At 57.3% G+C, this 27921-nt stretch overlaps 2 protein-coding genes across 14 annotated transcripts; one reads left to right on the top strand and one right to left on the bottom strand.

Moving 5' to 3' along the window:
* Positions 1–503: 503 nt before the first annotated feature.
* Positions 504–21028, top strand: LRRC61 (leucine rich repeat containing 61). 11 transcript variants are annotated; one of them, XM_064575762.1, is made up of 6 exons: positions 504–1596; positions 2238–2408; positions 5468–5669; positions 8311–8475; positions 8858–9031; positions 10971–15620. In XM_064575762.1, exon 6 carries the CDS (start codon positions 11009–11011, stop codon positions 14207–14209), a length of 3201 nt encoding a protein of 1066 aa, XP_064431832.1. In that variant the 5' UTR covers positions 504–1596; positions 2238–2408; positions 5468–5669; positions 8311–8475; positions 8858–9031; positions 10971–11008; the 3' UTR covers positions 14210–15620. The 11 variants fall into 11 exon arrangements, with proteins under 11 accessions (XP_064431832.1, XP_064431833.1, XP_064431834.1 ...); XM_064575763.1 differs by lacking the exons at positions 504–1596; positions 2238–2408 and having other exon boundaries at positions 4937–5669; XM_064575764.1 differs by lacking the exons at positions 504–1596; positions 2238–2408; positions 5468–5669 and adding an exon at positions 5764–5914.
* Positions 21016–24651, bottom strand: RARRES2 (retinoic acid receptor responder 2). 3 transcript variants are annotated; one of them, XM_045864086.3, is made up of 6 exons: positions 24557–24651; positions 23304–23501; positions 22958–23062; positions 21896–21991; positions 21324–21449; positions 21016–21133 (listed from the first exon to the last, which is right to left on the bottom strand). In XM_045864086.3, exons 2-5 carry the CDS (start codon positions 23475–23477, stop codon positions 21333–21335), a joined length of 492 nt encoding a protein of 163 aa, XP_045720042.1. In that variant the 5' UTR covers positions 23478–23501; positions 24557–24651; the 3' UTR covers positions 21016–21133; positions 21324–21332. The 3 variants fall into 3 exon arrangements, with proteins under 3 accessions (XP_045720042.1, XP_045720041.1, XP_064431840.1); XM_045864085.3 differs by having other exon boundaries at positions 24486–24638; XM_064575770.1 differs by lacking the exon at positions 21324–21449 and having other exon boundaries at positions 24486–24640.
* Positions 24652–27921: the final 3270 nt, after the last annotated feature.

Raw genomic sequence — 27921 nt, 5'->3', positions numbered from 1 at the left:
CTGGAGTCCCGGGATCGAGTCCCGCATCGGGCTCCCTGCTCGGCAGGGGTCTGCTTCTCCCTCTGCCCTCTTCCCTCTCGTGCTCTCTGTCTCTCATTCTCTCTCTCTCAAATAAATAAATAAAATCTTTAAAAAAAAAAAAAAAAAGATTTTATTTATTTATTTGACAGAGAGACACAGCGAGAGAGGGAACACAAGCAGGGGGAGGGAGAGAGGGAGAAGCAGGCTTCCTACGAAGCAGGGAGCCCGATGCGGGGCTCGATCCCAGCACCCTGGGATCATGACCTGTGCTGAAGGCAGACGCTTAATGACTGAGCCACCCAGGCGCCCCTAGAATGATTTCTATAGGGTGTGTCACGGACAGGAGCCTGTCGATAGGGTGCCGGATGAGAGGTGGTGAGGACGGTGGTGAGGATGAGGGGAGTGGGCCGATGGAAGGTCCGGTTAGGGCTGAAGGTGACCAGCCTGTGGGCTGTGGGAGAGGGGGAGGCAGGGATGGATGTGGACTGCTCTGGGTGGGGGACCATGTGGTGAGCAATAGATCAGGAGGCCCCTGGTCCTGGTGGCTGGCCGGGCTCCATGAGGGGCCACAAAGGAGCAGGTTTCAGAGGGGAAATGGTGGCCTGTGGTTTCCTCTGTTTCCTGGCGAGTCAAGTGCGTCCAGGGCATCCGCGTGGAGCTGTCCAGTGAGCGATTAGGTCAGGGGTTTGAAGAGTTGAGGGTCTTCAGCATAAAATAACAGATGGTCCCTGAGGCCATGGGGTGGAGTGCAGTGTGAGACAAGGCTGGGAAAGAACGTTCAGGAATGCCAGTGATCACGGGGTGGGCAGATAAAGATACAAGAGGTTCTCGAGGCAGGAGGGGAGCTGGGTGCCTGTAACTGTCACTGAGTTCCCGGAAGTGATTCAAGAGGAGGGAAGGTCCAGCATGTCAGAGGGCCCCTCCCAAGCAGTCAAGGGGGAGGGGAGAAAGACAAGTGCCAGCGGGACCCTCTGAAAGACCTTGGGAGATAAAGGGAACGATACAAGGAGGGGACCTTCTTGGCTCGCTTTTCCTGAGTCCCTGCGGGTCAGGCCCTGGGCCTGGGGACATGCCCCGTAAGGCTGCGTGGCATCTCCATCCCTGCTGCTGTAACTTAAGCTAGGCCCATCCCCCTGGGACCCCTGCTCCCCCAGTGGCTCAGGGATGGTGAAGATCATGGGCCCGGGCCCAGGGTTGGGGGTGGGGGGGCGACATATGGTTGCTTTCCCCACTCGGTTTTCCTTCCCTGGCTTCTCAGTTTCCCTGGTGTTGGACTGCTACAGCTCCTCTCAGACTCTCCCAGGATGTGTGTCTGTCCCTCTGGTCAAGTGGAGTCCTGGGGAGCGTCCCCTGCTCTCCAGGCCACCTCTGAGCAGCTCAGGACTGGCAGCTCCTTCCCCAGCTCAGTGACTTTTCCACCGGTTCCCTCCGTTCTGCCTGCACGGCAGGGACAGAGGAGAGCAGCCGAGCGCATGGGTGCAGACTCCCAGGATCTGATGCCGCCCCACCACCACTTGGTGAGGATTGCGTTCCTGTCAAAGCTCTCATGCCCACACCCCAGGCAGAAACTGCAAGGTGAGCAGGATTTGTCCAACATAAACACAGCTGGGCATCAGTTAAAGCGGTGAAGGCAGGTTTTATTCTGTGAGTACTGACGGCAAGGGAAATCTGAGCTCAGTCCCATCTATGCTGAGGTGAGGGGCAGTTCAAAGGGAGAATGAGGGAGGAGGGAGAGGGGGTAAGCGGAGGCTCAGGTAGAGTCAGGAAAGTGAGATGACAAAGGGTTGGTCGGTGGAAGTGCCACTAGGCCAGCTGTGTCTCCCACTGGGGACTGGGACCAAGGCCCAATCCTTCCTGATTTCATTTCGGAGGAATGGGGCTCAGGTCCTTGAGAAAGACATTACTGGATTGCGGGAGATCCATACACATATGTCTCACAGGGACAGAGGAAGGATTCATGATTGGAAGCAGTTCTTTTTAGTAAATGCTCTAAGAAAGGGCAGAGGGCAGAAGGTCAGAGGTCTGTGGTCAGGTATTGGCTAGAACAGACACTACGTTCTTCTGACAGCCCAGAGCTTTTTCAGACAAGAACTCAACGGGGCTAGGCTGTCGCAGGGATCCAGCCTTAGGCTGTCTGAAGCCTCGCTAGGTTGGTTGAGTCTCTTGGTGCAGGGTCTGGATTGAAGCATTAGGTGCTGAGATCAGTTCTTTTGCAGTTAGTTTCCCGCATCCACTGCCCGCCACATGGGAGGCAAAAGATCCGTACGGATGGGCGGATGGGCGGTGGCAGAGAGTAGGATACCCCTGCACCATACCTCGTGGGGAAACAGCCTCGGAGACCACCCTGGGATCGGATAAGCCCAGAGAGAAGACCAAAGGCAGCCAAGGTAAGCTAAGCTGCACACACACAGGTGGCCGACAGAGGGCAGTGCTCCAACGAAGGATCTACACCTCCAGAGACCCGTTTATGCCACCCCCGGGGATGCCTCCAACCGATGTTAGAGGTGGTGGCCTTAGAACGTGGCTGTTAGTGGCGGGGGGGGGGGGGGGGGGGGCAGGGACAATTCTCCAGAGGAGACCACAGCCTGGGTGAAATGTCCTTCAAGGATATGTACGAATGCCCACGGCTAATGTTTACTGAGCAGTTGTAGGTGCCAGGCACTGCTTGGGAAAACCAAAGGGCAAGGAGCTAAGGAAACTTGCCAACTTGCTGTTCTGATGCCAACCTTGCAGGCAATCTTGTGTGCCTTTTTCCCACCTCAGCATCCCTTCGGGATCTGGCATATTCCAGTCTATAGAAGGGACACCATCAGCCCAGATTCGGAACGGGTGGGGGAGGAGATACAAACAGAAGTGTACCCTTACTGCAGGCCACAGAGTTACCCCTCCTTGATGAAGACCCTAATGCCCCTTGGTGAGTTTCAGTTGCTTGGAACAGAATTAGGATAGTTAGGGGGCGCCTGGGTGGCTCAGTTGGTTAAGCGACTGCCTTCGGCTCAGGTCATGATCCTGGAGTCCCGGGATCGAGTCCCGCATCGGGCTCCCTGCTCGGCGGGGAGTCTGCTTCTCCCTCTGACCCTCTTCCCTCTCATGCTCTCTGTCTCTCATTCTCTCTCTCTCAAATAAATAAATAAAATCTTAAAAAAAAAAAAGAATTAGGATAGTTAGTAACAGTGGGAATGTGAGGAGCCGAGGTGAAAGCCAGTGGGAGTGGTTATAAGCTCCATGTCTGTGTGCTTGGAAATGACGTTTGTTTATAAACCTTGCGGTTTCCCGGAACAAAGTCAGTTGACAGCCACCAGAGTTTTGCTTCACATGTAGTACCAGAAAAGTGAGGGCAGATGACCCAAGTCTTGCCTAACTCAGACCACTTCCTGTGTTAATGAACCTGTGTAGACATCACTCAGAACAAAACAAACCCATTGAATGCTAGGACCCAACTACGTAGCGTACAACAGAATCTCCAGAGATGGAGTGAAGATCCCAGACTTGTAATATGCACTCTGGGTGGTTCTTAGGCAGGCCCACACAGGTCTAGGGACCAGAGTTTTGGAATCAGGATGGAATACAGTCCACGTAATAGAATTATCTGCTGTGCTTGAAAATGCGGATTCCTGGGTCCCCTTCCAAAGCCTGCTGGATTCGAATGTCACAGATGAGACTCAGGACTTTGCATTTTAAACAAGCCTCCCAAGGGTTCTTCTGCTAGCTGAAACCCTCTAGAGAGGGTTTCCAACTTCGGCCCTATCCATAGTTTGGGCTAAATAACTCTTTGTTGGGGGCCAGGGCTACTGCCCTGCGTTGAGGATGTTTAATAGCACCCCAGACCTCTACTCACCAGATGCCAGTAGATCCCTTCTCCCAGCTCCTGGTTGACAACCATCTATGTCTCTAGCCATTTTGAAATGGGGGCAAAGTCCTCCCCACTCGTATATTGGGAACCACTGCCCTAGAATCAACCACTCAGGTGATTGATACATTTTAATCAGTTTATCAACCCAGAGCTCCTGTGAAAGGGGGTTGGAAAGCTTGAGTGCAGCTGATATCCTGAGCGTCAGGTGCCCTGTGTGCCTTTCGCAGCAGGACCTGGAGCTCCTGACCTGCAGACCACACCCTGGGGAGAAGGAAGCACCCAAGCTTTAGGGGATTATTGGGAATCTGAGCAGACCCTAGTCCCAGTGCTATGCAGTCCAGCAATAAGCTGGTGGCTCATCAGAGGCCAAGTGAGTGAGGGAGCTCTGGTGTTGCATTGAGCCCAGTAGAACCTTGAGCTCACTCGGCCACCATCTTCCACCGAAAATCGTAGGTGGGATGGTTAGAATGGATATTATCAGAAGCTCACGGGAACTACCACCTTGGCTCCTTAACCTCGGGATTAAGGGTTGTGATAGCAGCAAGGCTCCTCCCTTCATCTGAAAAGGTCAGTCTTTCAGGTCAAGGTCAGCCCTGACAAAGACCTGGGAGACACTGAGGTGGTCAGTTTCTGTACCGGTGCATTCTGTGGCTCACACAGCAAGAACATTGGGCCTGGAAAGATAAATGCAGATGCTGTGACCTTGATCAGTTGTGATACCAGGTGCAACAGCTGTGTCCTTGGTCTGCAGGATTTGATTCAGCAAGCATATTTTTCTCTTTGTTCTTTCTGCCCAGCCTCCCAGAAGCCCTTTACCTTGCCTGAGCAGCTCAGCTCAGTGTCAAGGTTGAGAGTGCACAAGCAAGAACTGGGCTGCCTGGGTTCAAATTCTTATTCCACCGCCTGTTAGTTGAGTGAAAGTTACTTAATCTTTATAATCTTCAGTTTTATTGCTCAGTTGGTGTAGTAATAATAGTGCCTGCCTCATAGAGATTGTGAATATGAGCCAAGAGAATGGATGAAAGTGAGTGGCTCACCAGTAAGTGGGAGCCCTTAATCACATTAATTTTATATACGTTAGTTCCATGCCACTCTTTACTCTGCCAGGATCTCAGCTGCCTTTGCCTGTTTTTATTCCCGTCACGGACAGCATGCTGATCCACTCTGTGGAAAAGGAAGTGGCAAGCACTGTTGAGCATTCTGATAGGACCTGGGATTGAGGGCCATGAAAGATACCTGGGGCCTGCATTTCTATGTTTCCTGTCAAACATCCATGACATAACTTACACATGCAGTATCAATGAAAACACTAAAGATTTGGGGGAGGGGAGGAAGTTACTAGAATACACATCCTTATTTTCAAGTTCTCAGGAAAAAATGAACATGGCAAGAAATAACCAGGAAATTACTGAAAAAAAAAAACAGTATTAAGAGGGATACTCCCAGGTATTTGGAAGTATGATAGTCACGATTTGCAAAGCCACAGAAAGGAAAACAACGATGCTGGCACAGAGACATCTCTGAGGCATGGAGAGAATCAAGAAAGATTAAAAATGACTCCCAAAACTGTTAAGATGTATGTTCTTGTTGCAGAGGTCCTGGTTTTAGCCCAAACTGGAGGACTGACCCAGCCTGGAGTTGATTTGCCTGGGGCCAGAGCAGGGGCGCTGTAAGGAGAGGGAAAAAACGAGACCATCCCCGGGAAGATGAATAGGTAGGACCGCTCAGGGCCCGATAGTGACCCCAGGCTCGGTCCTTCTATGCGTCTGACTCCAGAGGTGGAAAGAAGCGCAAGGTAACCTGCCGGACAAGACGTGCGCACTTCGGGGGGTGGGGGAGCGGGGAGGATCCGTCTCCGCTCAGCCCAGGGAACGCGGCCTCTGTGGCCCCTGAGCAGTTCCGTGTGGGGAGGTGACAGAGGGGGCCCCAGGGGACGCGGGCAGGGACGTCCCCGGGGTCGTGGGCGAGGCCTTCGCGGCATCAGCAAGCAGCGGGCAACTGCCCGGGGAGACACCGTGGGAGGGCTTCCTGAAAGGCCGGGTGAGTCTTCCGGGCTGGAAGAGACTCTGACGGGAGGACCGTTACCGTTGTTGGGCGGGGGTGGGGGCTGGGGCTGTCTTCTGTCTGCGCGTGCGCGCCAGACGCGGGTCGCCGTCCCGCAAATTTCCCGGGCTCAGGGAGCCGGGTGGGAAGGGACCCTGGAGATCGGTTAGTGGAGAAGGACTAACACCGCTTAACCAGCGCCATTAACTTAGTACGGAGGGACGAACCGTGAGAGAACCATGAGAGACGATGGACTCTGAGACACAAACTAGGGTTCTAGAGGGGAGGGGGTGGGGGGCATTGAGGAGGGCACATATTGAATGGAGCACAGGGTGTTATACGCAAACAATGAATCATGGAACACTCCATCAAAAAACTAATGATGTAATGAATGGTGACTAACATACTAAAATAAAATTAAAAAAAAAAATTAGTATAGAGGAGTCCCAGTCACGGCGAAAACACCGCGCGACTTCCGGCGGGCAGTCGGCGCAGTCCCATCGCTTCCGGCCGTGGCCGCCGCGCCTGCGCCCTGGGGGCTGGCTGCCAGCGGGAGGAGCTTACCATCCGCAGGCCCGGGTGGGTGAGGGTCGCTCCCGGAAGTAGCCCTTGCGCGTCCCGGAACCCGCGCTCCCTCCCCGGGCTCCGGAGGCTCCCGCAGCGGCTAGCGGGGGAAACGCGGCGGCCGGCGGGGAGGTGGCTGGTCACTGCCGACTGCCTTGGGGCTGTCGGCTGTGGCGGGAGTCGCACCTGGCTTCGCAGCTTGGGGTGCGTGGTCTCGGCGGGCCTAGGTAAGCCGGGGAGGGGGCTTTCGGTGCCATTTCACGGACCGGGGCGCCCTGGCCTGTCCCGCCCCGGCCCTCGGACGGCCCGGCTGGGTCCCTCCCAGGCTAGCCGCCCGCCCGCTCCCAGTGCCCCGCGCCTAAAACACGCCCAGTGCGGCAGCCTGTCCTGGACAGTGGCTCGTGTCCAGCACGGCGCTCTGTGCCAGGGACCGCCCCGGAACACTCGTGTACGTGTTTTCGCTCACTTAAGCCTACGGGGTGGGTGCTGTAGTCCCTGTGGTGTCGGTGAAAAAGCCGAGGCCGGCTAGCGCAGGATCAGAGCTGTTGGGTGGCAGCCAGGATTTCAGCCCACGTACACCGGCCGTGGACCTCATGCTCTCAATCCGTTATGGAAAGTAGCCTCACAGAAAAGAGCAAAGGGTTCTCCTGGGGTGTACTTTAAAACAGGTCTCGTTTTGTCACTTTTGCATAACGTGAAATCCAGTGATGCACGATTATTACATGTCACTTAGAGTTTGCATGTGAGTCAAACCCCAAAAACAAATAGTAGTTTGCTCTACTCTTTTCCTTCCACATGTGCCTCTCCTCCCATTCTTCTCCTCACCACCTTTCCTCTCCTCACAGGTGAGTGGGTGGGGGGATGAGAAGCCCAGGACTTGAGGGCCCAGCAAGCGCTTTGGGATCTCCTGGGGTCTGGGATGGATAGACAGTGCAGGAGCTGAGGCAGGAGGGGGACTGGGCAGTGGAAACTCAGGGAAAGGTGTGCCATAGTTATGGGATGCCCTGGGTGGGCAGAGCTCTGCACAAGCCTCTGGGCTGAGGCAGGCACGAGAGCAACAGAGAAGTGGCTCCTTTCCTTCTGGGCGTGCCCATGGGAAAAGGGCTGCTAAGAGTGGTTGGAAGGAAGCCCCTAATCCATGCAGCCGGCACACATGTAAGTGTTGAGGCACCTCCCATCTCGGGCTAAGCCAGCAGGCTGCTCCCTCTGGAGACGCATACCTTCCCCTTGGCAATCTGTAGGCTCCAGGGCATGAACTGCCGCACTTCTTCCCCCACCCGCACTCAGGGGCTTGCCTGGCACCACAGCCTGCCTTCCTTCTTTGCTCTCAGAAAAAATAGATTCTTTCTCGTCTCCAGAGATAAACCCGCTCACCGCCTGTGCCCTGCATCCCTGACCCTGTATCTGCCACATGTACTTGTAAAGGCTTGTTCCAGAAGAACCTCAAGTCGATATATTCAAAAGTGAACTGTGTTAGTAAATGGAATCACGAGAGAGTCCTTCTCTATCCCCTGGTTCTCCCCCGCATCGGAACTCAAGCATAGTCTGCCTCCTAAACAGCTCTCCAAACTGTCCCCGCTGCCTCCATCCCTCTGCCGTTACCTGCTCCAGTCCTCCTCGCCTCCTGCTTCCCGGTGCTGGGCCTGCTTCTCAGGGCCCCGCAGCGGCTCTCCTGACTCTGCCTGCTGGGTACCTTGGGGGTCTCCATCTTGTAGCTGTCCTTAGTGTGCGTATGTCATCTATGGTGAGAAACGTCACCAGTAACTTCTTACTAATAATCAAAGTATTGGAGTCTTGGAATGATTCTCTTTTCAAATTTTACATTTTAGATTCACGTAGAGGCTCTCCACGGCGTCAGCCTCGTAGTCATCATCCCGCTGTGCTTCAGTGGAAGGGAGAGCAGTGGTATGACTGTCGCTGCCAGTGATCACACAAGACCCCAGATCTACCCAGGGAGCCCGTTAGGAGTTGAGGATCCTGAAACGTAGCCTAAGGTAAGTGATTCTGTCACAAGACAGAATCTAAAGTCCAGTGTCATAGATTCATTTTATCCATAGCTCAGCCTGAGGCCCGGCCTCCATGGCACACACACCCCTTGCCTCGCTGTGGCGTCACGGACCCACTTCCAAGTTGTCTTGTCCTGAGCCCCGAGCACCAGCCGGGCACTTCCTGTCCTGTATGTGTGTCTTTAGGGCACAGTGCTGGCTGATGGTAGGTATCCGAGGAATTCTTGTTACATAGTCGAGTGGATGGAGAGTATCTACAGAAAACAGATGTGCGGATGGGACAAGACTAATTGGAGAACAGAATGGGATTGGTGTGGCCCCGGCTGCAGTCCTAACACACAGGTTTTTCCCTTTCCTCGGCCGTCACCAGTGAGGCAGGTCTGGCGTGGGCCTGGTTTCCATAGCCTGCTCTGAGTTCTCAGTGGGGATGACGCCTACAGACTGCTTCTGGAGGCCTGTAGCCAGCTCTGCTCTTCCGCTCTGCCACTGATCATCACGCTCCCACTCTGGATTTCCAGTTCTTCAGTCATAAGATCAGACTGAGGTAAGCCCACTCCAGTTCTGACATCTCAGGGCACTTCTGGGACCAGGACGGTGTCTCCCATCTCATTGGAGACCTCGTCCGGCCCATCCACAGTGCCCCATGGAGGTCAGACGTTTGGTGTGGCGGCTGAGTTCCTGGGCAGTGGGCCCGAGGTGATGCCTCTGGTCCTGAGATGGGGGCTCAGCATGAGCATCACGTTGCCCCCCCTCATCCACGGGCAGAATCTTCCTGGAGCTGCCTCAGTGGGCTTGCCACCTGTAAAGGCGGGCCATCCCTGCCCTCCCTGGTGATTCTTCTTAATGTTGAACATCACTCAGTGTCAGAACGTACTGGTTTTAAATCTTGTTGAGCCTATATGTCATTCTGGTGTGAGGAGACGAAGCCCACTTGCTTTTCGATGTGTGTGGTGGGGCTGTTAGGTCACCTTCCTATGACTCTCCCTTTGTCCAGAGAAATGCATTCTAGCGCTGGGCTTTTCCTTTCCTTCCTTTTCCACATACTTTTTTTCTGACTTCTTCGTGTCTCTTTTCTGTTGTGCCTGGATCTGAATGTGACCTAATCTCTGGGAGAACGAGCAAGGGAAGGGAGTTCGGGATTGTGCCTTGGCTTGGGGTCGGAGCATCTGGGCGAACAGCTGTCCCATTGACGAGATTGCGGTGACCGTAGGAAGAGCAGGTGGAAGAGGGGAAGCTGAAGAGAGGTCTCGGAGCCAGACGGAGGCCCGTGTGTCAGTGTGTGAATGCACCCCCAGTTGGAGAGGGTGTGCAGAATGAGATACGGGGCTTGGGCAGGAACCATGGGCAACAGCAGGAAGGAACAGGCGGGAGGAAGAGGGACCAGACCAGAGACTGCAAAGGAGTTGCAGGTGAGAGGAAAACCAAGAACGTGGGGTGCTCCAGGGCCACAGGAAGGTGGCGTTCCAAACAGAGGATGTGGGCCAGCAGCCCAGCGCTTGCAGAGAAGTCCATTGGAGGAGGTGCCAAGGGGGACGCCGGTGGCCTTGGCAAAAGCAGTGCCAGGGAGTGGCGGGGGCCAGAGTCAGAGGAGCAGGCTTCGAGGGGCGTGGGAGGTGAGGAAGTGTGAGCAGCCCTTCAGGAGTCTTTCTGGGACAGGGAGAGAGGAGTGACAGGACACCAGGGGGCATGAGTCTCTGGCCTTAGGGGCTGTCCTGCTCTGTGTTCCTGTCCTGCGTTTCTGAGTGCAGGCTGACTTCTAGACAAAGAACTGCAAAAGATCTGGCAAGGCCGCTGGTGGCGTCACTGCCGAGTACCTGGTATCGTGACCTACTTCTGGTGCCCTGCTGGGTGACAGGTACAGCCCAGGTGCGCGGGCTGCAGAGACCTAGGCTCCACTCCCTCCTGGCCTGAGCTTACAGCACCTGGCACTTGCACCTCTTCCAGGGAAACCTGCCTGACATCTTGGCGAGGTCGGTCCCCTCCTTGGGGTCTCACAACTGCAAGTGTCGCTCCTTCACACCTGCATGGTGGCTCTAGCTTTCCATGATGTGAGCACGAGTCTTTTATTCACGTCTGTCTCGCCAGGCAGCCTGGAAGCCACGGTCACACGGGGGCTTTGCCTGTCTTCTAGTGTATCTGCAACAAAGGAAACTTGCCACGTGCCTGCTAGATTCTCAGTGAACATGGAAAGAAAAGAGAGAAACCTCAGTTAGCTTGGCACAGAGGGATGTTGAGCCCGCTAAGGTACAGAGGGCTGTGGGGATTCCTGTTGAGGGCCGCTCCATCCAGTCTGCAGGAGTGAATGCCAGCCCTCACCAAGGAGGTTGTGGTCTTGAGAGTTTTGTCCTGGGGCTGATTTCCTAGGATCTCACCACGCCTGCATCTTCTGCTCGCTCCTCTCCCCTCCAGCCTTGCCTTCCCCCTCATGGTCCCCAGAGTTGAGTAGGGCAGCTGAGAGCCATTCTTTTCATCTTGCTTTGCAGCCTGCGCCCATCTTCTCATTTCCCCCAAGTTCCCAAGCATGTTGGAAGTAGAAACACTCAGGAAGCCCCCCAAGAGACATACACCTTCAGGATCAGTGGGGCTGGAGCCGCCTGTGTGTGCTGACTCCTCCGTGACCAGATCCAGGAGCCCGGCTGCTCCCCTGGCTTCTCCTAGCTCCAAGTTTCACACCAGAGCTACCAATACCTCTCACGGACTTGGCTGGGGTGCTGGGGGGCGCCTGCTGGAGACTGAGGTTAAACTAGAGTTTGTAGACATAGAAGAGAGGGCCGTCAGTGGTCACAGGAAAATCAGATCCTCTGTATCCCCAAAGGGGAGTGAGAGGGATCTGCCCCTACCAAGGAAGAGACCTTATCCCCTCCCCAGTTCCTCATCGGTCCCTTTACCTGGCCAAGTTTTCCTGGAGGAGCAGGAAGAAGGCACCCTGGGCCTCCATGTCTACAGCGAGAAGAGAAAAGCCTGCTCCCTGGGGAGCCCTGATCTTCACGCGGCTGCCTCCCATACAAAGTGCCTGGCCAGCCCTGGGCGGAATAAGCCGAAGGGAGACTCTGGCCTCTATAGCCTCAAATCTGTGCTTGGGCCGGAGCCCCCTGGGCAGCCTGAGAAGAAGGTGTCCAAACAGAAGGCACGTGGACAGAGAGAGGAGGGAGAGCTGACACTGAAGAAGTCGAGAGACCCAGTGCTCAGCTCTGGCCAGTCCCCCTTGACCCCAGCGCCAGTCCAGGCGGCCAGTCCGGACAGGTCCAAGGTGGGCCAGCCCATTGAGAGCGAGAAGGTAAAGCAGGCTGACGTCCTCATAGCCCATCTGGCCAGGGAGGTGCGGCGCCTCAAGAAGTGGAAGAAGAGGCATTTGCTTGCTGCTGTTGGGGAGACATCATCCCTGGTGAGCCTCCAGAAGCCGCCCTGCCTGAAGAAGCTGGTCAGGACTCTGAAGGCAGAGACCAAGGGCTGGGCCTTCCCCAGGCATTCCTCCGGCGCTCTGGACGCCGTGGGTCCGAAGCCCGCGTCTGATATCAGACAGCTCTTTACCACTGACTGCAAGAACGTCTGCCCTGTCCCCTGCACTCTGTGTCATGCCAGTGTCAGGCACGGCCAATTGAAGGGGCATTTCCAGGCCTCAGGCCTGGTCCACCACTTGGTGAGTAAGCATGGGCTGGAGAGAGAGAGAAGGCCGACCGCAGCCAGCCCAGGGGAGAAGAGGGGAGGGACTGGGGACAAAAAGCACAAGGGCCTGCCCGCCAGCACCGCTAGCCTTGCCCCCGAGGGGCTCCCCTCGCCAGGACGCTGCCCCGATGCCTCCCCCGAGCAGCTGTTCCCGGCTCCACCACTCTTGCCCGCTTCCACCAAAGATGAACCTGCCGCGCTCCCGCTGGCGGTCATGGAGGCCCAGGGTGGCGCCGCTGCCCCCTGCCCGCCCCGAGCGCAGGCCTGGAACCACGGCATCGCGGAGTTGCTCTGTGGCCTGGCGTTGCCGCTCTCCTTTGTTTCGTCCCTGCCTTTCAGAAGGTTTATGGCCCAGGCCGACCCTTGCTACCGCGTGCCGCCTCCGGCCTTCTTCTCCGATAAAGCCTTGCCTCTGCTCCGTGAAGCGGTCGGCGAGCAGGTGTGTCGGGAGATGCAGTGGGCCGAGGGCAGCTGCGTCCACCTCACCATGTCCGCTGCCGCCCAGGACGCAGATGTGGACTATGTGGCCGTCAGTGCCCACTGGGGAGCGATACGGCCGGGCGGTCGGCTGGCGGCGGCGGAGAGCCCGAGGAAGCACGCCGTGCTCTGGGTTCGAGGCCTGCCCCGGGAGAGCACTGCAGAGGAGAGGCAGCGGGAGCTGCGGGAGCAGGTGAGCCTGTGGCTCAGCCGAAGCTCCCTGCGACCCGGCTTCCTGGTATCGGGCAGCTGCCTCAGCCTGGAGCAGGCAGTGAGGACGGAGGGCTACACCCACCTCCCCTGCTTTGCCCACTGCCTCGACTCCCTGGTGACAAACTTCCTGAGTCACCATCAGAGCGTCCAGATCGTCCTGGGTACGGTCAGGGCCATCTGCAGCCATTTCCAAGGCTCTGCAGGGGCCCGGCGCCTCCTGACCCGGCTGCAGCGGCAGTGCGGCCTCCCGGCCCACCAGCCCTTTTGGGAGCTCTCAGACCACTGGGGGTCCGCCTACCGCTTGATGGAGTGGCTGGTGGCGCAGCAGCGGCCGCTGCGGGAGTACGAGGCGAAGCACCAGCTGGGCAAGGCCGGCGCCGCCCTGTCGCCCGCGTTCTGGAGCCTGACGGACAGTCTGGTCACGCTCCTGCAGCCCTTCCAGACGGCGGTCCGGGAGGCGAGCGCCGCACAGGCGTCCTTGAGCCAAGTGCTGCCACAGCTCCGTTACCTGCACATCCTCCTGGAGCAGGTGCAGCGGCACTTGGAGGAGCAGGGCGGTGCGGAGGTGGGTGCCGCCGTCCGGCTGGCCAAGGGCTTGGCCCTGCAGCTCGCCACAGACTGCCGGCTCAACGAGCTCTTCCACCGCAAGGAGTTCGTGCTGGCGACCCTGCTTGACCCCCGCTTCAAGGGCAAGATCGAGGCCATCCTGCCCACGGGGGCCGACATCGACCACTGGAAGCAAGTTCTCGTGTACAAGGTGAAGGAGATCATGGTGTGCGAATACTCCTTGCCTCCCTCCCCCTCCCCGCACGGCCCCAAGAGCATGCATGCGGGCGCCAGGAGCCTTGGGGCCGAGGGGAAGGGCCGGAAAGAGCCTGCACACAGAAGCAGCTCTGGGTCTCTGCTGCTCGGCCAGAAGGAGAGGAGCTTGCTGGAGCAGCTGGAAAGTGTGGGGCTGCTGGCGTCCAAGAGAAGCGGGGCCTCCCTGTCCACCGAGAGCCACCTGGCTAGCATCATCGTCAAGAAGTACCTGCGTGAGAATGAGACGATTGGCGCCCAGGAGGACCCGCTGGTTTACTGGGAGAAGAGGCAGGAGGTCTGGCCAGCTCTGGCAAGACTGGCCACTGTCTATCTGTCCTGTCCCCCAACAGGGGCCTTCTCTGGAAGTGTCTGTGCCTCCCTGGACAGCCCTGCCTTTGTGCAGCCCAGTGCCCCTCTCCCAGTGGAGACCGTTGAGCGTCTCCTCTTCTTGAAGACCAACCTGGAGAATTTCCCCAAGTACATCGCCCCTCCCCTCCTCTTCCCCCGTGGAGACCTGGCCGAGGGGGAGCAGACCAGCAAGGTGGACCTCCGTCTGACTCCCTGAAAGTCTGCCTGTGGGAACTGTGCCTGGGCTCGGAGGAGAGCAGAATGTGCACTCTAGGGCGTTAGACGGGGATGGCTGCAGTCCTAAACCTGTTTGGAAGGAATAAGGACAGTTTCTCAATTCTTGACAGGTTGCCTTTTCCCCCAGGGAGATGATGTTTTTCCATCCACCCATTGCTTCATTTATTTCTAGCAGTTTGTGCATAGGAAAGGTTAACTGTGTCCAGAAGTGACTGGGAAGTTGTACTACACGCTTCTCTAAGCTGCAGCGCCCTTTCGCAGTGTTGGTGGGTAGTAAGGGCCCGTGCAACTTGTCCGTGTACGTCTCGTGCCCTTAAGAGCTCTGCTTTCTCACAAAGTGACGAGGGACAAGAAGAGGCATGGGTGCTGGCAGATGGGAAATCTGCTCAACCAGCTAGGGCCTGCTAAGCTATGGAAGCTTTTGGCCACAGTTGCTTTCACTGTAGAAGAAAGAAGCCCTGAAGTAGAGTAGCCGTGTTAAGAGGGAAGCGTATGCACACACGCACGCACCAGTCTTCTTGGGGTCGGTACTTTCTTGTGGATTCCAGAGTGGCCAGATCACCCCAGCTGATGGGACTGCCCAGCCGGTGAGGATGTGTGAGTTGCGGACGGCCGATGGACCCAGTCCTCAGAACGGCCCTCTTACCCATGGTTTGTTTCCAGACTGCTGGAGACCCTGGGGTTTCTTCCTTTCTACAGTGAAAGCAGTCTCCGAAAGAGCTTCACGGCTATCCAGGCTGTAGGTAGCTACATGTATATCCCTCCTGCAGCGCCCACACCTCCCCTTTTCCCTGGTCACTTGCAAAGGGCAAATCCTCTCCCTGGAAGCACAAAAGGATGTGTATCAGGCCCACTGGTGCCAGACTGCCCAGAGTGCCTTCAGGGCAGGGTCCAGAGCTGAGTGCGCAAGCCCCAGGAGCTGGTGGGATCGGGTGAGGAAAGAAGGAAAGGGAGAGGCCGGAGGATTAGGCGGCAGGCCTGTCACCCCACGCACGATGCACACCTGGCTCTCCTGAGGTGCTTGGGTGCTGGAAGGGTGGCTCTGAGAGGGAGGGCCGGTAGGCGGAGGTGGGGCGAGGCACTCGAGGTCTAACCTGGGCTTGGGCCCCGGCTGTGGGGGTGAGCCTGGGACGCCTATCCCCTGGCCTCCCTTGGAAGGGTTGGCAGTCATGTGTCGCTATGAGTAATTAACTGTAGGACATGTGGAAGTTACTGATGATGTAAGGAAGCAGGAAAAATTAGCCATAATCCTTGCACTCAGATAGTCTTGTTAATACTGGGGCATACTTCGTTTTTTTAACCTTGGGATTGTACTCTCTGTCCTGTTGAGTATGTTGTATTTTCATAATTACCTCATCTTCTTTCTTAAATAAAGGTTTGTAAAGATCATATTTAATGGTCGGAGTAGCATGATTTAAAGTCTGGCCTCCAAATTGCTTAGGTCACATCTCCCTGCCCGCCCACCCCCCACCCCAAGCTGTTCTAGGCTCCCCTGGGACTGGAGGGGAGGTTTGTCGCGGGGGGCCCTGGATGATGGCTGCACCTCTGATATCCCTAACTCCAAATCAAGTGCAGCTGGGTGGTAAGGTCAGAGCGTGGCCCTGGGCCTCTCCCCGCTGCTCTCAGCTCTGCGGCGTCCTGTACCTCCCTCCCAGATTCTGACTCAGTACGTGGGGTGGGAGGCAGGAATATGAGGTGCCCTAAAGTCGCCGTTGGGGGGGGGGGGCGTGTTGCCCTGCACTGCAGTCCCCTGAGCTGTCCCTGCTGTGTGGTGTCACTGAGCCGGCTTTGCAGTGTTGGCAGGCGAGAGGGGCTAGGCAGCAGGGGCGGGAGCATGTGGGAGTTGGGGAGTGGAAGAGGGTGACAGAGAAGCTTGCTGGTCCCAAGCAGTAGCTCTTGGGGTGGGGGTGGGGGATGCGGTTTTGTCCCTCAGGGGACATTTGTCAATGTTTGGAGACATTGACTGTCACGGCTTGTTGGTGGGATTGCTCCTGTCCTCTCGTGGGTGGCAAACGGATGCTGCCGAACATCCTCCAAGGCACAGGATAACGTATCCGCTCTCGAGTGGCGGCAGTGCAGAGGTAAAGAGCCCTGACCTGCACTGTGAATGGGGCGGGAGGGACAGGCCTGAGGAGGGGTCTCCAGGCTCCCTGCAGCAGCGGGAGCCCGCACTTGAGGCTGCTCTGCGTTGACCACCTCTCCCCGGGACAGAGTTCTGGCCTGCCCTGGCCAGCTCGTGGGCGTCCTTTCCCGGCCCACTCCCTAGGTAGGTAACTGAGACTTGGCAAAGGCAGTCCTGAACAAGGGAAGACAGGCGTCCCGCAGGAAAGCCGAGCGGCGGCTGTGCCTTCGTCCTAGTCTCATCCACGTAACCAAGCCCTGTTGGCAGACACACGTGGGCCCTGGAGCCTCTGTGCGCTCCTTTCCACGGCAGGGCCAGGATAGGAGGACTCTGGTTCTTTAGAGAGGAACGCTGAAGCAGCTGGGTGTGGAGGAGCCATTCCATCCTGCGGGGCCTGCTCTGTGCTGCTGGCCTCTGTGGGAGCTGGGTTTGCACGGCTCGGGGGGCGGCTCGGCCATGCCCACACCTGCCTGGTTGAGGTGTGCAGATGTCAGGTAAGGTGGGACCGGGAGCAGAGAGGGGTCCATCGCCTGGAGAACCCATGTTTCAAAACCTTGGTGACTGTGCAGTGTTGTCACCGGCGAGGGCCCGGGGCCCGGGGTGGGAGGCGCAGAGCTGTGGGCCGGAGGGTTGTGGTCCCCTGCCAGGCAGGGCTTTGGGGCACGGAAGTCCTGATTTCCAGTGAATGTGCTCTTGGCTCCTCTGTTTCCTCTTCTGCAAAAGTGTTCCTCCCAGCTTTAATGTGGGGAGCACGTACAGTTCCCTCCCCCCCCCACCCCGTTCTGGTCCCCTTGTCCTTTCCCGCCACAGCGGCCACCTACATCCAGACGGTCCCTGAGGTCACTGAGCCCGTTCCTTGGGGCATCACTCCCTGACCATCATGCTTGGGGTGTGGGCTTGCCTCCGCCTGACACTGCTCCACCCAGCAGCCTCCTCAGTCCAGTGGGCATTTTCACACAGTGTCCCTCACTGTGTCCTCACTCGCCTCCCTCTGGCTGCTCATCAGTGCCCTCCATTCAGCCTCATAAACGTGGTATTCTCTCGACGTCGGCCCATGACTGCTCCTTTTCACTGGACGCCAGGGCCTCCTGACCACTTTCACCCCCAAAATAGTGTGTGGCTAGGGAGGCTCTGCATCATCCTGGAGAGAGGCCTTCAAATACCTAAAGAGGTCTGTGTCCCCCGGAAAGGCTGGCCCAGTGAGCCGCACATTCCCACTGGGCACCTCTGCAGGTAACGCTTGAATCCCTTCAGCCTAGAGCTCCAACTGCCTCCTAGGCCGGATGCACACAGTCATCTCAAACTGGATGTCTTCTTGCCCCCCTGCCTGTCCTGTGTGTCCCACATGTATCCAGTAATGTGACTAGATCCTTGGAAGTTGTTCTAGACTCCAGAGAGCGCTCCTCTCCAGCGCTCACTACCTTTGGTGAAGGCCTTGTCTCCCTAGTGTTTATGGCAGGCTTCTGGTACCTGGTGCCCTTCTTGCACCCCTCCCCCCCATGGGCAGCAGTTTTAACCCCCTCTCGCTGCTTACAAGCCCTAGCAGGTCCCGTTCGAATACAGTGACCCAGACTTCTTAGTGGATGCCTCGAATCGCTTTTGGAAAGAAATGAAGTAGAAATGAAGGAGTGTTGCAGAATAGAGGGGAGCTAGGTTAAGATGAGGGGACCCCCTGCTCAGAGATGGGGGGAGGGGCTGGGGGAGGGGGTGGAACTCTGGGCCTGGTGAGGGAAATCTCCCTCAGAGAGGGAAATAAAAAGTGGTGTGGATTATGTAAATGCAGACTTGGGACTCGTTGATACCCTGGAGCCCAGGTTTTATAAACAGCAGGAGTGAATAATCCTATGGTTCTTTGCAGGCGTCACCCTGCCTGGCCCAGGCCTGGCCCGAGTCTGCAGGGTTGGGAGGCTGCCACTTGGAACAGAGATCCCTTCTTGTTTTCCTCTCTGCTGAAACCTTGACCCCTCTGTGGGCGGCATTGCCGCTATCCTTCCCCCAGGCCTCCTCCCTCGCACTAGCACCTGGCCTCATGCCGCCCCCAGCCACTGGTGCCTGGAAAGGCCCTCCCTCCCCTGCCTTTCTGGAACCTAGGTGCTAGCCAGGTCCTTCCCTCCAGCATGGCTTCTTTGCCTGGCCTTCTGCCCTGCTTACCTTCTCTGGCTAACCCTAGCCCGCGCTGCCTGGCACACGGGACTCGACGCCCTTCTGTCGGCGCCAGAGTGAAGAGCTAGTGCGGCAGCCGCTGGGGCTGAGGGCGGGTGGTGGCGGCCTCGGGACTGCCCGTGCTGCCACCTCCTTCCCTTGACCTCAGTCTCCCCATCTTGGGCGGAGAGCTGAGCCTCCAGGCCCCACGACCACAAGCAGAGGTTACAAGTCGGCCCACGCAATCTGGAAACCATTTTGAATTCATTGCTCATGTTAAAAAAAAGCACTGAGCCGAGGACATTTTTGAGAGAACGAAGTGAGGCCCAGCATGCTGTCCTCTGTGTCTGCATATGGAAGGAAACCGAAGAGGTGGTTGGTGGTGGTGACCTGTTAGCTATTCAGGAATTAATTGAAATGCTTAAAAAGAAACACCTCAGAATTAATAAGGAGAGATCATGAGCCGGTACCAAAAAAGGAAAATGAAGAGATTTTGCCTCCCGGTGCAGATACGGAAAATGGAAAGGATCGGTCACATGGCACCCGAATTCCATCCAGTACAGCTGTAACTGCTGGAGCCTGTCAGGGGTTCCCTTAGGTGGGGGCCGGAGCCTGGCCCCCCTCCCTCAGGAGGGCTCTGTGTCCTTGGGTCTGGCCGGGCCGGTCCGGTGGGAGAGGCTGGGCGACACCTCATGCTGTCATCTGCTGCGGGCTCAGGGGGTGCTCAGGAGAAGCCCGCTTACTGTGTGATTGTCTCTCTGTAGGAGCCCACTGGCCCGCGAGCAGGGGTATCGGAAACGGGCCTCCGGCGCTGGCCCAGGCAGAGGGGATGGTGCCTTTTTCGGGGCGAGCCGTCAGCCGACCCCCAGTGGCGCCCGCGTCCCCGAGCCAGAACCGCCAGGGCCCCGGCCTCCCAGACAGACTTCATCCGATGGAGCCCCAGGGTGAGAAGCCGGCAGAGGCAGACGGCGTGCGTGTCACGCCCCAGCTGCTCAAGTCTCGCTCGGGTGAGTTCGCCCTCGAGTCCATCCTGCTGCTGAAGCTCCGGGGCCTGGGGCTGGTGGACCTGGGCTGCCTGGGGGAGTGCCTGGGGCTCGAGTGGCTGGACCTGTCGGGCAATGCGCTCACCCAGCTGGGCCCACTGGCCTGCTTGCGCCAGCTGGCGGTGCTCAACGTGGCCGACAACCGGCTGACGGGGCTGGAGCCGCTGGGCGCCTGCGAGAGCCTGCAGAGTCTCAACGCCGCGGGCAACCTGCTGGCCACCCCCGGCCAGCTGCAGTGTCTGGCCGGCCTGCGGGGCCTCGAGTACCTGCGGCTCCGGGACCCCTTGGCCCGGCTCAGCAACCCGCTGTGCACCAGCCCTTCCTACTGGGCGGCCGTCCGAGAGCTGCTCCCCGGCCTGAAGGTCATCGACGGCGAGCGCGTGAGCGGGCGGGGCAGTGAGTTCTACCAGCTGTGCCGCGACCTGGACAGCTCCCTGCGCCCCGGCTCCAGCCCCGGCCCCCGAGCCACGGAGGCCCAGCCCTGGGTAGAGCCGGGCTACTGGGAGTCGAGGCCCACCCAGAGCAGCTCCATCCTGGAGGAGGCCTGCCGGCAGTTCCAGCACGCCCTGCGGGAGTGCCATGACCTGGACCGCCAGGCCAACGACAGCCTGGCCCAGGCCGAGCGGGCGCTCAGCCCTGCAGGCACCACTCGGCCTTCGTGTTTTGAGTATGCCCGTGGCCTGTGACGGCTGGGCACACTGTGGCCTGGCTGCCCGCATCTGCCGCCCGGCTTTGGTGCATGTCTTCAGTTTCATCACGCTGGCCACGGGGCCTGCAGACCAGGCTCTGTTTTCTCCATGTTGCTAAGAGCAGTGCCCCCCCCACCCCCGCTCCTTCGGGAAAATTCCACATCTCCCTGCACATAGTTCAAGGACACGCCTCCCCAGTGGCCTCTAGCAGGGGTAAGGGCCCTGCTCAAGCAGCCGGCAGAGCGTGAGGCCGTCCCGCCACCTCCGCCATGAGCCTGGGAGGGAGGGCCCGCGCGCAGCCGCGTCCACAGCCGCTGCCCCCCCCATTCACCGGCCGCTCGGTCTGAGGCTCAGGGGAAGAGAGTTGCTTCTTCCTAAGGCTAGAGGTGAGAAAGGCAGGGATGGGGTGTACGCTGGCCCAGCCGGTCCTGGGAGAGGAGGGGGCAGAGCCGGGAAGCTGGTGTTGGCCCACCTTCCAAAGTTGCCTGTCCCAGTGACCCTCTGCTCTGGTGGCCCCGTCCTGTGTCACCCTGGAGCCCTCGCTGCCCGTTCTCACACATGTTGATCCCTATTAAATCTTTCTGTTCTAATAAGCATCACTGCTTATCATTTTCCGTGGGTGAGCTTTGTTTTCCCAAGCATGAGTGCCTGAAGGCAAGACGAGGTCTCTGCGGCGCCTGGTCTCCGGTTTCCTGGGCGGTGGGCAGGAAGTCTCCTGCTCCTCCTGCAAGACCGCGCTCCTACAGCAGGGCTTAGGGGAAGGGGGCATGCAAGAGGAGAAGAGAACGAGTCTGGGAGAGCGGTTTATTAGCTCGGGGATAATGGGATTGTCCTCCCTGGGCTCAGGGACGGCAGGTCGGTCTTTCACTGGTTACCTCCTGCAGCTGTCCGGGAAGCGGGACAAAATTCTAGAGGAAAGGAAAAAGAAACCTAAGACTTGGGTGTGAGGGAGGCTGTTTGGGTCAGTCCAAGCTCTTTTCCCAGGCTCTGAATCCTTCCCCCACCGCTGCCCTCAGCCCCACACTGGCCCAGCTTCCATCCCCAAACACGCGAGCGCTGTCCCAGCTCCGTTCCGTCCCCCTTGTCCTGGGCACCTACCATCAGGCCTCAGCTGGGGGGCAGGGCCTTGAAGAAGGCGAACTGTCCTGGGAAGTAGTAGCTGTGGGGGTCCTCGCCTGCATGCGCCACCCTGTCACACTGAGTCTCCTCGTGCTCCTCAGGCTCCTGCCAGAGGAGCCAGTGGCTGCTCAGGCCTGAGGGGCCAGCGGGGTCCGGGGAGGGTGTCCCCGTGGAGGGTGCCCCTGGGGACGGTGCCTGCATCCTCTTTGGCACCCACCTCCACATCCCTTAGGGAATAGCGGGGCCAGGCCCAGAACCCGTCCTCACCCCTCCTCAACCCTCCCAGCTTCCTTGTCCCCTCCTCATCCCTCCTTACCCCTCCTCACCCCTTCTCACCTCTCACCTCCTCCTCTCTCCTCTCCTCTTGTCTCATACCCCCTTGCCCCTCCCCACCCCCCTACTTGCTCCTCATCCTCCTCACCCCTCTCACCCACCTCACTGTCTGTATACTTCAGTCCATGTTTCGCCTCTGACCTCTCCTACAGGCCCAGCTTCTCCATCTTCCCAGCCTCTTCCCCAGCCTCCCCGCCTCCTCCTCTGCCCACTCTTACCCGGTGAACCTGCGTGTGTATGGGGCAGTGGACCATCCGGCCGAGGACCTTATCTGCAGAGTTCAGCTTGATGCAGGCCAGGCATTTCCGCTTCCTCTGGGGAGGGGAGCATGGGGCCGGGAGAGGAAAGAGGTCAGGGCAGGCATGCGGCCCCACCAGGGTGGAAGCTGGGGGCTACTGCAATGGGGACCGGCTCCCCTGGCAGGCCCTAGAGCAGAGAGGTGAGGGGTCATGCGGGCCAACTGGCTTCTGGCGCAGCCCACCCGGGGACTGGGAGATTGCAGACGTCAGCCCATCCTGCAGTTTTCAAGCTATAGAATGTGTGTGTAGGCAGGACTCCTTCCCCAGATGGGTTCTCCCCACCTGACTTTCACCTCGAGCCACTCTGCTGGTCTGTTATATTTATTTGCGTGTTCTTAAAAGATATGGTATGAACACAAGGGTCCTGACATAAAAGTCTGGAAAATCACTGATACAATCCAGTCCCTCCCTTAACAGACGGAGGGAATAGGCCTTCAAAGAACCTACTGAGTCACAGGCTGGTGCTTGGAACAGCTGGGACTGGGGGCTCCCCCTCGGCAGCGGTTATGCCCCCAAGGGGGCCGATTACAGTCAAGCCCTGTTATGAGTCAGCCCAGGCTGGGCCATCTGTACGTGAAGACTCACAGAAAGGGGGGAGTTCACCAGGCCTGGCGTGGGAGCCAGCCAAACCCCATGCCGTGGGCTTCCTCCACCACTGATCTGAAGCCTGCGAGAGGAGTCCGGGTGGGAAGAGGACTCTCTCTGAAGAACATATGTCCTCAGAGTAGCCCAGCCCTCCCCGCCGTTGCCTGTCCCAGCCCCGGCCGCCCACAGCATCACAAGCCCAGGCTCAGACTGAGCCAGGTCCGCTTCCAGAGAGGCTGCTCCATAGTGCGACCAATGCGACCAGTGCCCCAACCTCGGGCCTTCTTGCTGGCTCTCTTCCTGAACCCCAACTACATACCCTCGCACTGAACAAATAAATGCCCCATCTCTCTCTCTCTCTCTCTCTCTCACACACACACACAGGTCTTCACTCACCCCGTTGGGCTTGATTTTGCACTCCGCTTTTTTCCAGTCCTTCTTCCGGCAGCTCGTCTGCTGGAGCTTAAATTCCAGCCTCACAAAGGTCCCTGCAGGGAAGGGCTGCACACGGACAGCGAAAGGCCAGCAGCCAGCTGAGTGGGCAGAGCAATTCCTGGATGTGACCTGTCCCTCCTCCCCACCCACCCCCCACCCATGAAACAGCACATCTGAAAAGGGGGCTGCAGTGTTGGCCTCTCCCCGGAGAACTGGGTGCTCTTCGAGCCCAAGCGCTATTGCACCTGCTTCCTGGGAACGTGCTTGTGGCCCTAACCCCCTTCCTTCCCCAGGCGATGCCGCTAACCGTTTCCGTGGCATTGTCCATACTGGTCTTCTTGAAGGCCCACTGAACGGGCGGGTGCTTGTGAAATTCTTCCAGGGCCACCTGCAGGCCCTGCTGCTGTGCCGCTGTGAGCTCAGCTCTACCCAAGCCCACCGCGCCCAGCCACAGGGCTAGAGACATCAGCAGCTGCCACATGGCGTCACCTCGGTCACCCCGGCCCTGCCGAGAGTGTTCAGGCCTCAGCTCTTCATGCCAGCCAGCGGAGCCACCAACTCCCTGGCCCTGCAGCTGGGGGGCGGGGGGGGGGGGCAGGGGGGTGCCTGACAGAGCTCTGGGCTGAGGTTGGAGGGACAGGAAGTGGCCCTTCAGTCAGAGATCCCCCTGGTATTCCCCTGGTCCTTGCATTCCTCCCTACCCTGCCCCCCACTGTTCCCTGGGCCCAGCTCAGCCCATGTTTGGCCTTGTCCTGGGTAGGTGCTGAGTTGGCTTTTGTCCTCAGGCCAACAGCCTGGGAAGCCCTCCTGTTGCCCACACTCACCCTTCCCCCTCACCCTTTTCTGGCCTGTTCTTTCTCCCCCACTGTGTCTCTGATCCCCTTTCCTGCCTGCTGCCCTCAGAGTCCCCCTTGGCTTCCCCCACTCAGCCTCTCCAGGTCTGCTTCTCCCCCAGCACTCTGAGCCTGCGGGCTCCCTCTGGGGCCTGGGAACCCTGGCCCTGGCACCCCCTTTGTCCCCCAAGGCTAACTCAAGGGGGAGGGGCAGGATAGAGAATGGAGGCCAGCTGGAGGCCTGGAGGCCGAATATTTTGGGGAGGACGTAAACACATGGGAGGGGCCCAGAGCGGGGTGGGAACTGGGAGGATGCTTAACCCTCCCTGTGCTGGGGCTGCTCCTGATCATTGGCCCTACCCCTGACCCCAGACACCGGGGTCTCACCTCTGCCCCACATGGCTTTCTTCTTAGGCAGTTCCTCCCTCCCTTAACTTCTTTTCTGGGGCCTTCCCCACCACCCCTCTCCCAGCCCTTCTGATCCTGTCCCCTAATCCATGCCTGGGTTGCCCGAGGCACGCATTCACCCCAAGAACTCTGTGTAGGGGTGGTCTTAGGACCAGACAGCTACAGATGTGGAAACGGAGGCCCCCTCAGGGAGAGATACCGGGCGTTGCCTTACAGCAAGGGTTTACGGAGGGATTGACAGATCTCACCCTTGGAGCTGCTCCTTTTGGCTTGTCTTCTTCCACCCAGCTGCCTCCCTGGCCCACTCTCCCCTCCTCACCTCCTCTCCTGTGCCTTGGGGTCTCTGCTTCCCGTGGCTGACTAGAGGCCCGGCTGTCAGCCTCTTCCTGCCCCCACCTCCTCCGGACGGCCCCCATCTCCTCCCACTCCCACCCCCTGGGCCCCTCCAGCTCCCAGCCTGCCCAAGGCTCCTCCCCACCCCATTAGGACTGGCCTCCTGGCAGCCAGCCCTCTGAGACCTCCCTCCCATCCACCCACAGGCCTCCCAGCCAGGATCTTGCCGCCAGACCTTGACCCCAACCCTGGCCAACCCTGACAGAACCGCCCTCCCCTCCGGGTCCCCTGGCCAAGGAGCCCAAGCATCTGGTGGTCTCGGTGCAGCCTCTCCTCCAAGGGATATGGAGCTGCCCTGCCTGCCCCACCCCCAGTCCTGCCTCATGTAGGGCTGCCCTCCTCTTTGGCCCCTCCTGGGTGACCAGTCCCCAGCATCCTCAGACACACATTTCAGGAAATTCTTCCCAGAAATATAGACATCTTCAAACCCAATGAGACCTTGAGGAGTCAGTTGACCCCTTCCCCTGCCTCCCAAGCCCTAAAACCACACCGAGAAGGAAGGCATCTCTGTCAGAGATGAGTCTGGGGTCCACCAGCCTCTCTAACCAGCACACATGTTCGGTCTTGATCCTGCGTGTCCCATCCTTGGTGGTGAGAAATTCAGGGGTCTCACGTGGGCTCTTGGGACCCTGCAGGCAGGGCAGAAGGGTGTGATGGAATTCATAAGGCTAGTGTGGGATGGGGGAAAAACTATCCAAATATTGCTCAACTCCCATGCATCCTGAGCAAATATGAATAAGCTCAGGGACTCGGTGGGCCAGGAACCAGTCCCGCCATTTCTCTGGCTCCAGGCCCTAAGCTAATTGCCCCAAACAGGATCTCATTTACCTTCCCAAATCCCTAGTGACTGATGGCCCAGTGTTTGGCACAGATTTTCTTCCCGTCCCTATTCACCCCTGCCATGGATCTCCACATGGAGCTGCCAGCTTCCTTTGCAATGTGCTCTGGGGGCCCCAGAAAGACCCTTGGCTGTTGTTAGCTCAGGTAGCTACAATGATTCCTTCCCTGCAGTCTTGTGGAACGCGTCCTGTGTCTCGTCCGTGATTGTCTGCTCTCCCATTTCCCTTCTCCTTGTGAATTTATACCTTCTTATTCATTTACCATTGTTCTGATGGAGTTTTGGGAGGGAGTAGGGATAAACACATGTGTGTGATCCGCCATGTTTAGTCAGAGTCTATGAGTTACTAAAGAAGAAAAATCCCTATCTCACTACTATATATAAAGTTGTGTGCCCCTAAAATTCATATATTGAGGTCATAACCCCAAGTACCTCCAGAATGTGTATTTGGAGGTTTGGACTTTAAAGAGGTAATTAAGGGAAAACGAAGTCATATGGTGGGGGAGGGAGGAAGGACCAATCCAATATGACTAGTGTCCTTTTAAGAAGAGATTAGGACACAGAGGGAGGACCATGTGGAGACACAGGGAAAAGACAGCCACCTACAAGCCAAGGAGAGAATCTTCAGAAGAACCAGCCCTGCAGACACCTTGATCGTGGACTTTTGGTCTCAAGAATTGGGAGAACAAGTTTCTCTTGTTTAAACTACTCAGTCTGTGGACAGTCCTCGCAGACCTACACACACACACACACACACAGTAAATCCTTTCCTAAGACTAATCAGGTGCTTTGTGATCAAAAGAATGAAGCTAGAATGGCTAATGCTAAGCTGAAAAAAATCCAAACATATGAACCCTGTATTTTATCTGGAAAAAAATATATAGGAAATCAGGATGTTTTAATGTGGCAGGAAATGAAACTTGGATTTTAATCAGTGGAGGTATCTTAACATTAACATACTGTTAACGTTTTGAAATTTATAATAACTCTTTCAAGAAAACTCAGCAAACTTATAAAAGGAATTTGCATCTTTATGAAGTACACTTCAAGAGTAAGCTTCACGGGTGCAAAAATATTTTCCTAACTCCAAGTGGTGGGAAGGCAGATAAGATACCAGGCTGAAGGTTCATCAGCTCTCGTGGAGTCCATTCAGCCTCCCTCAGGGATCCACCACTAGATGGAGATGGTGAGCACAAGCGAGGTCCTTCACGCTGCCAACTCTCAGCCAGTTTTTTCAAATAACAGGCTGTGGAGTTATTATTTTGGGGGAGAGAGAGAGAGAGCAAGCAGGGAGGGACAGAGGGAGGGGGAGAGAGAGAATCCTAAGCAGGCTCCACACCCAGCGCAGAGCCGGGTGCAGGACTCAGTCTCACACCCCTGCGACCATGACCTGAGCCGACATCAGAGTCGGGGGCTTTAACTGACTAAGCCACCCAGGCGCCTCAGGAATTATTTTTCTTACATACTTGTGGTAGCCTGTGGTCGCTTTTTGGTTCCTGGTTTAACCGTAAGGACTCGTTTTAACTCCATCTGACCCACAAATCATGCTAACTTGTTGCAATGATTTTATCTACCATACCCACGTTTGTTAGAGCTGCGCACCAGGGCAGGCACGGAGAGTAAGCAATCTCCACGAGTGGGAAGCACTTAGAGCAGTGTAGACGCTCTGAAATTAAGTACTTTCCCCAAATGTTCTTTTCAGAATTAATTTTATTTTGTATGTTATTTGTCAGATGTAGTAATTTAATAGAATGTTACCACGTAGGAGTCAAACATGCTCTATTGTTGTCATGTCTAATAACATCCCCCAAATAAGCCTTCTTAAATCATGGTAAGAGGAAACCCTCTTCTCGTGTTTTAAGACAGCTGAGGCAAACCACTTCTGAGAACATCTGAGACCTCACCGGCCAACTCAGAAGGCAACAAATTTAATCGTGACCCAGATTGGGTCTTGGGGCCCATGAGGAGGCTCTGAGTTGAAACCAAGTGTCTATTCTGACTCACCGCCTGAGGTTATCTGAGAAGGGCCTGGGGAGGAACGAGCTACGGCTGGGGTGGCACATCTGTTACCTGGTGCACACGTGTCCATGCACAACAGCTCGGGCCACCAGCAGGAACAGAACACGAGCAAACACACCCACTTCTGCGGAACTGCAAAGATGTCACAGAGATTCTGTTGAGAATCTCCTTGGCGTTTCCAAATCAAGCTTGGCTTTTAGTAGATTTTATTTTATTTTATTTTTTAAAGATTTTATTTATTTGACAGAGAGAGACATAGCAAGAGGGAACACAAGCAGGGGGAGTGGGAGAGGGAGAAGCAGGCTTCCCGCTGAGCAGGGAGCCCGACGCGGGGCTCGATCCCAGGACCCTGGGATCATGACCTGAGCCGAAGGCAGATGCTCAATGACTGAGCCACCCAGGCGCCCCGGCTTTTAGTAGATTTTAAACCAAGA

This window comes from Mirounga angustirostris, unplaced genomic scaffold, assembly GCF_029215605.1.
Source record: "Mirounga angustirostris isolate CCGP_5_RB_7025 unplaced genomic scaffold, mMirAng1.0.hap1 SCAF_12, whole genome shotgun sequence".
NCBI lineage: Eukaryota > Metazoa > Chordata > Mammalia > Carnivora > Phocidae > Mirounga > Mirounga angustirostris.
The sequence above is the reverse complement of the archived record's forward strand: the minus strand, read 5'-3'. Positions and strand labels throughout refer to the sequence as shown.

Bases quoted from the DNA above. Each gene is read 5' to 3' on its own strand.
- LRRC61 (XM_064575762.1), top strand. From the start codon at position 11,009: ATGTTGGAAGTAGAAACACTCAGGAAGCCCCCCAAGAGACATACACCT.
- RARRES2 (XM_045864086.3), bottom strand. From the start codon at position 23,477: ATGTGGCAGCTGCTGATGTCTCTAGCCCTGTGGCTGGGCGCGGTGGGC. The intron at 23,063-23,303 runs GTTAGCGGCATC...GTCCGTGTGCAG, and splicing joins TGGACAATGCCACGGAAACG to CCCTTCCCTGCAGGGACCTT. The intron at 21,992-22,957 runs GTGAGTGAAGAC...TCCCCTCCCCAG, and splicing joins GCAAAATCAAGCCCAACGGG to AGGAAGCGGAAATGCCTGGC.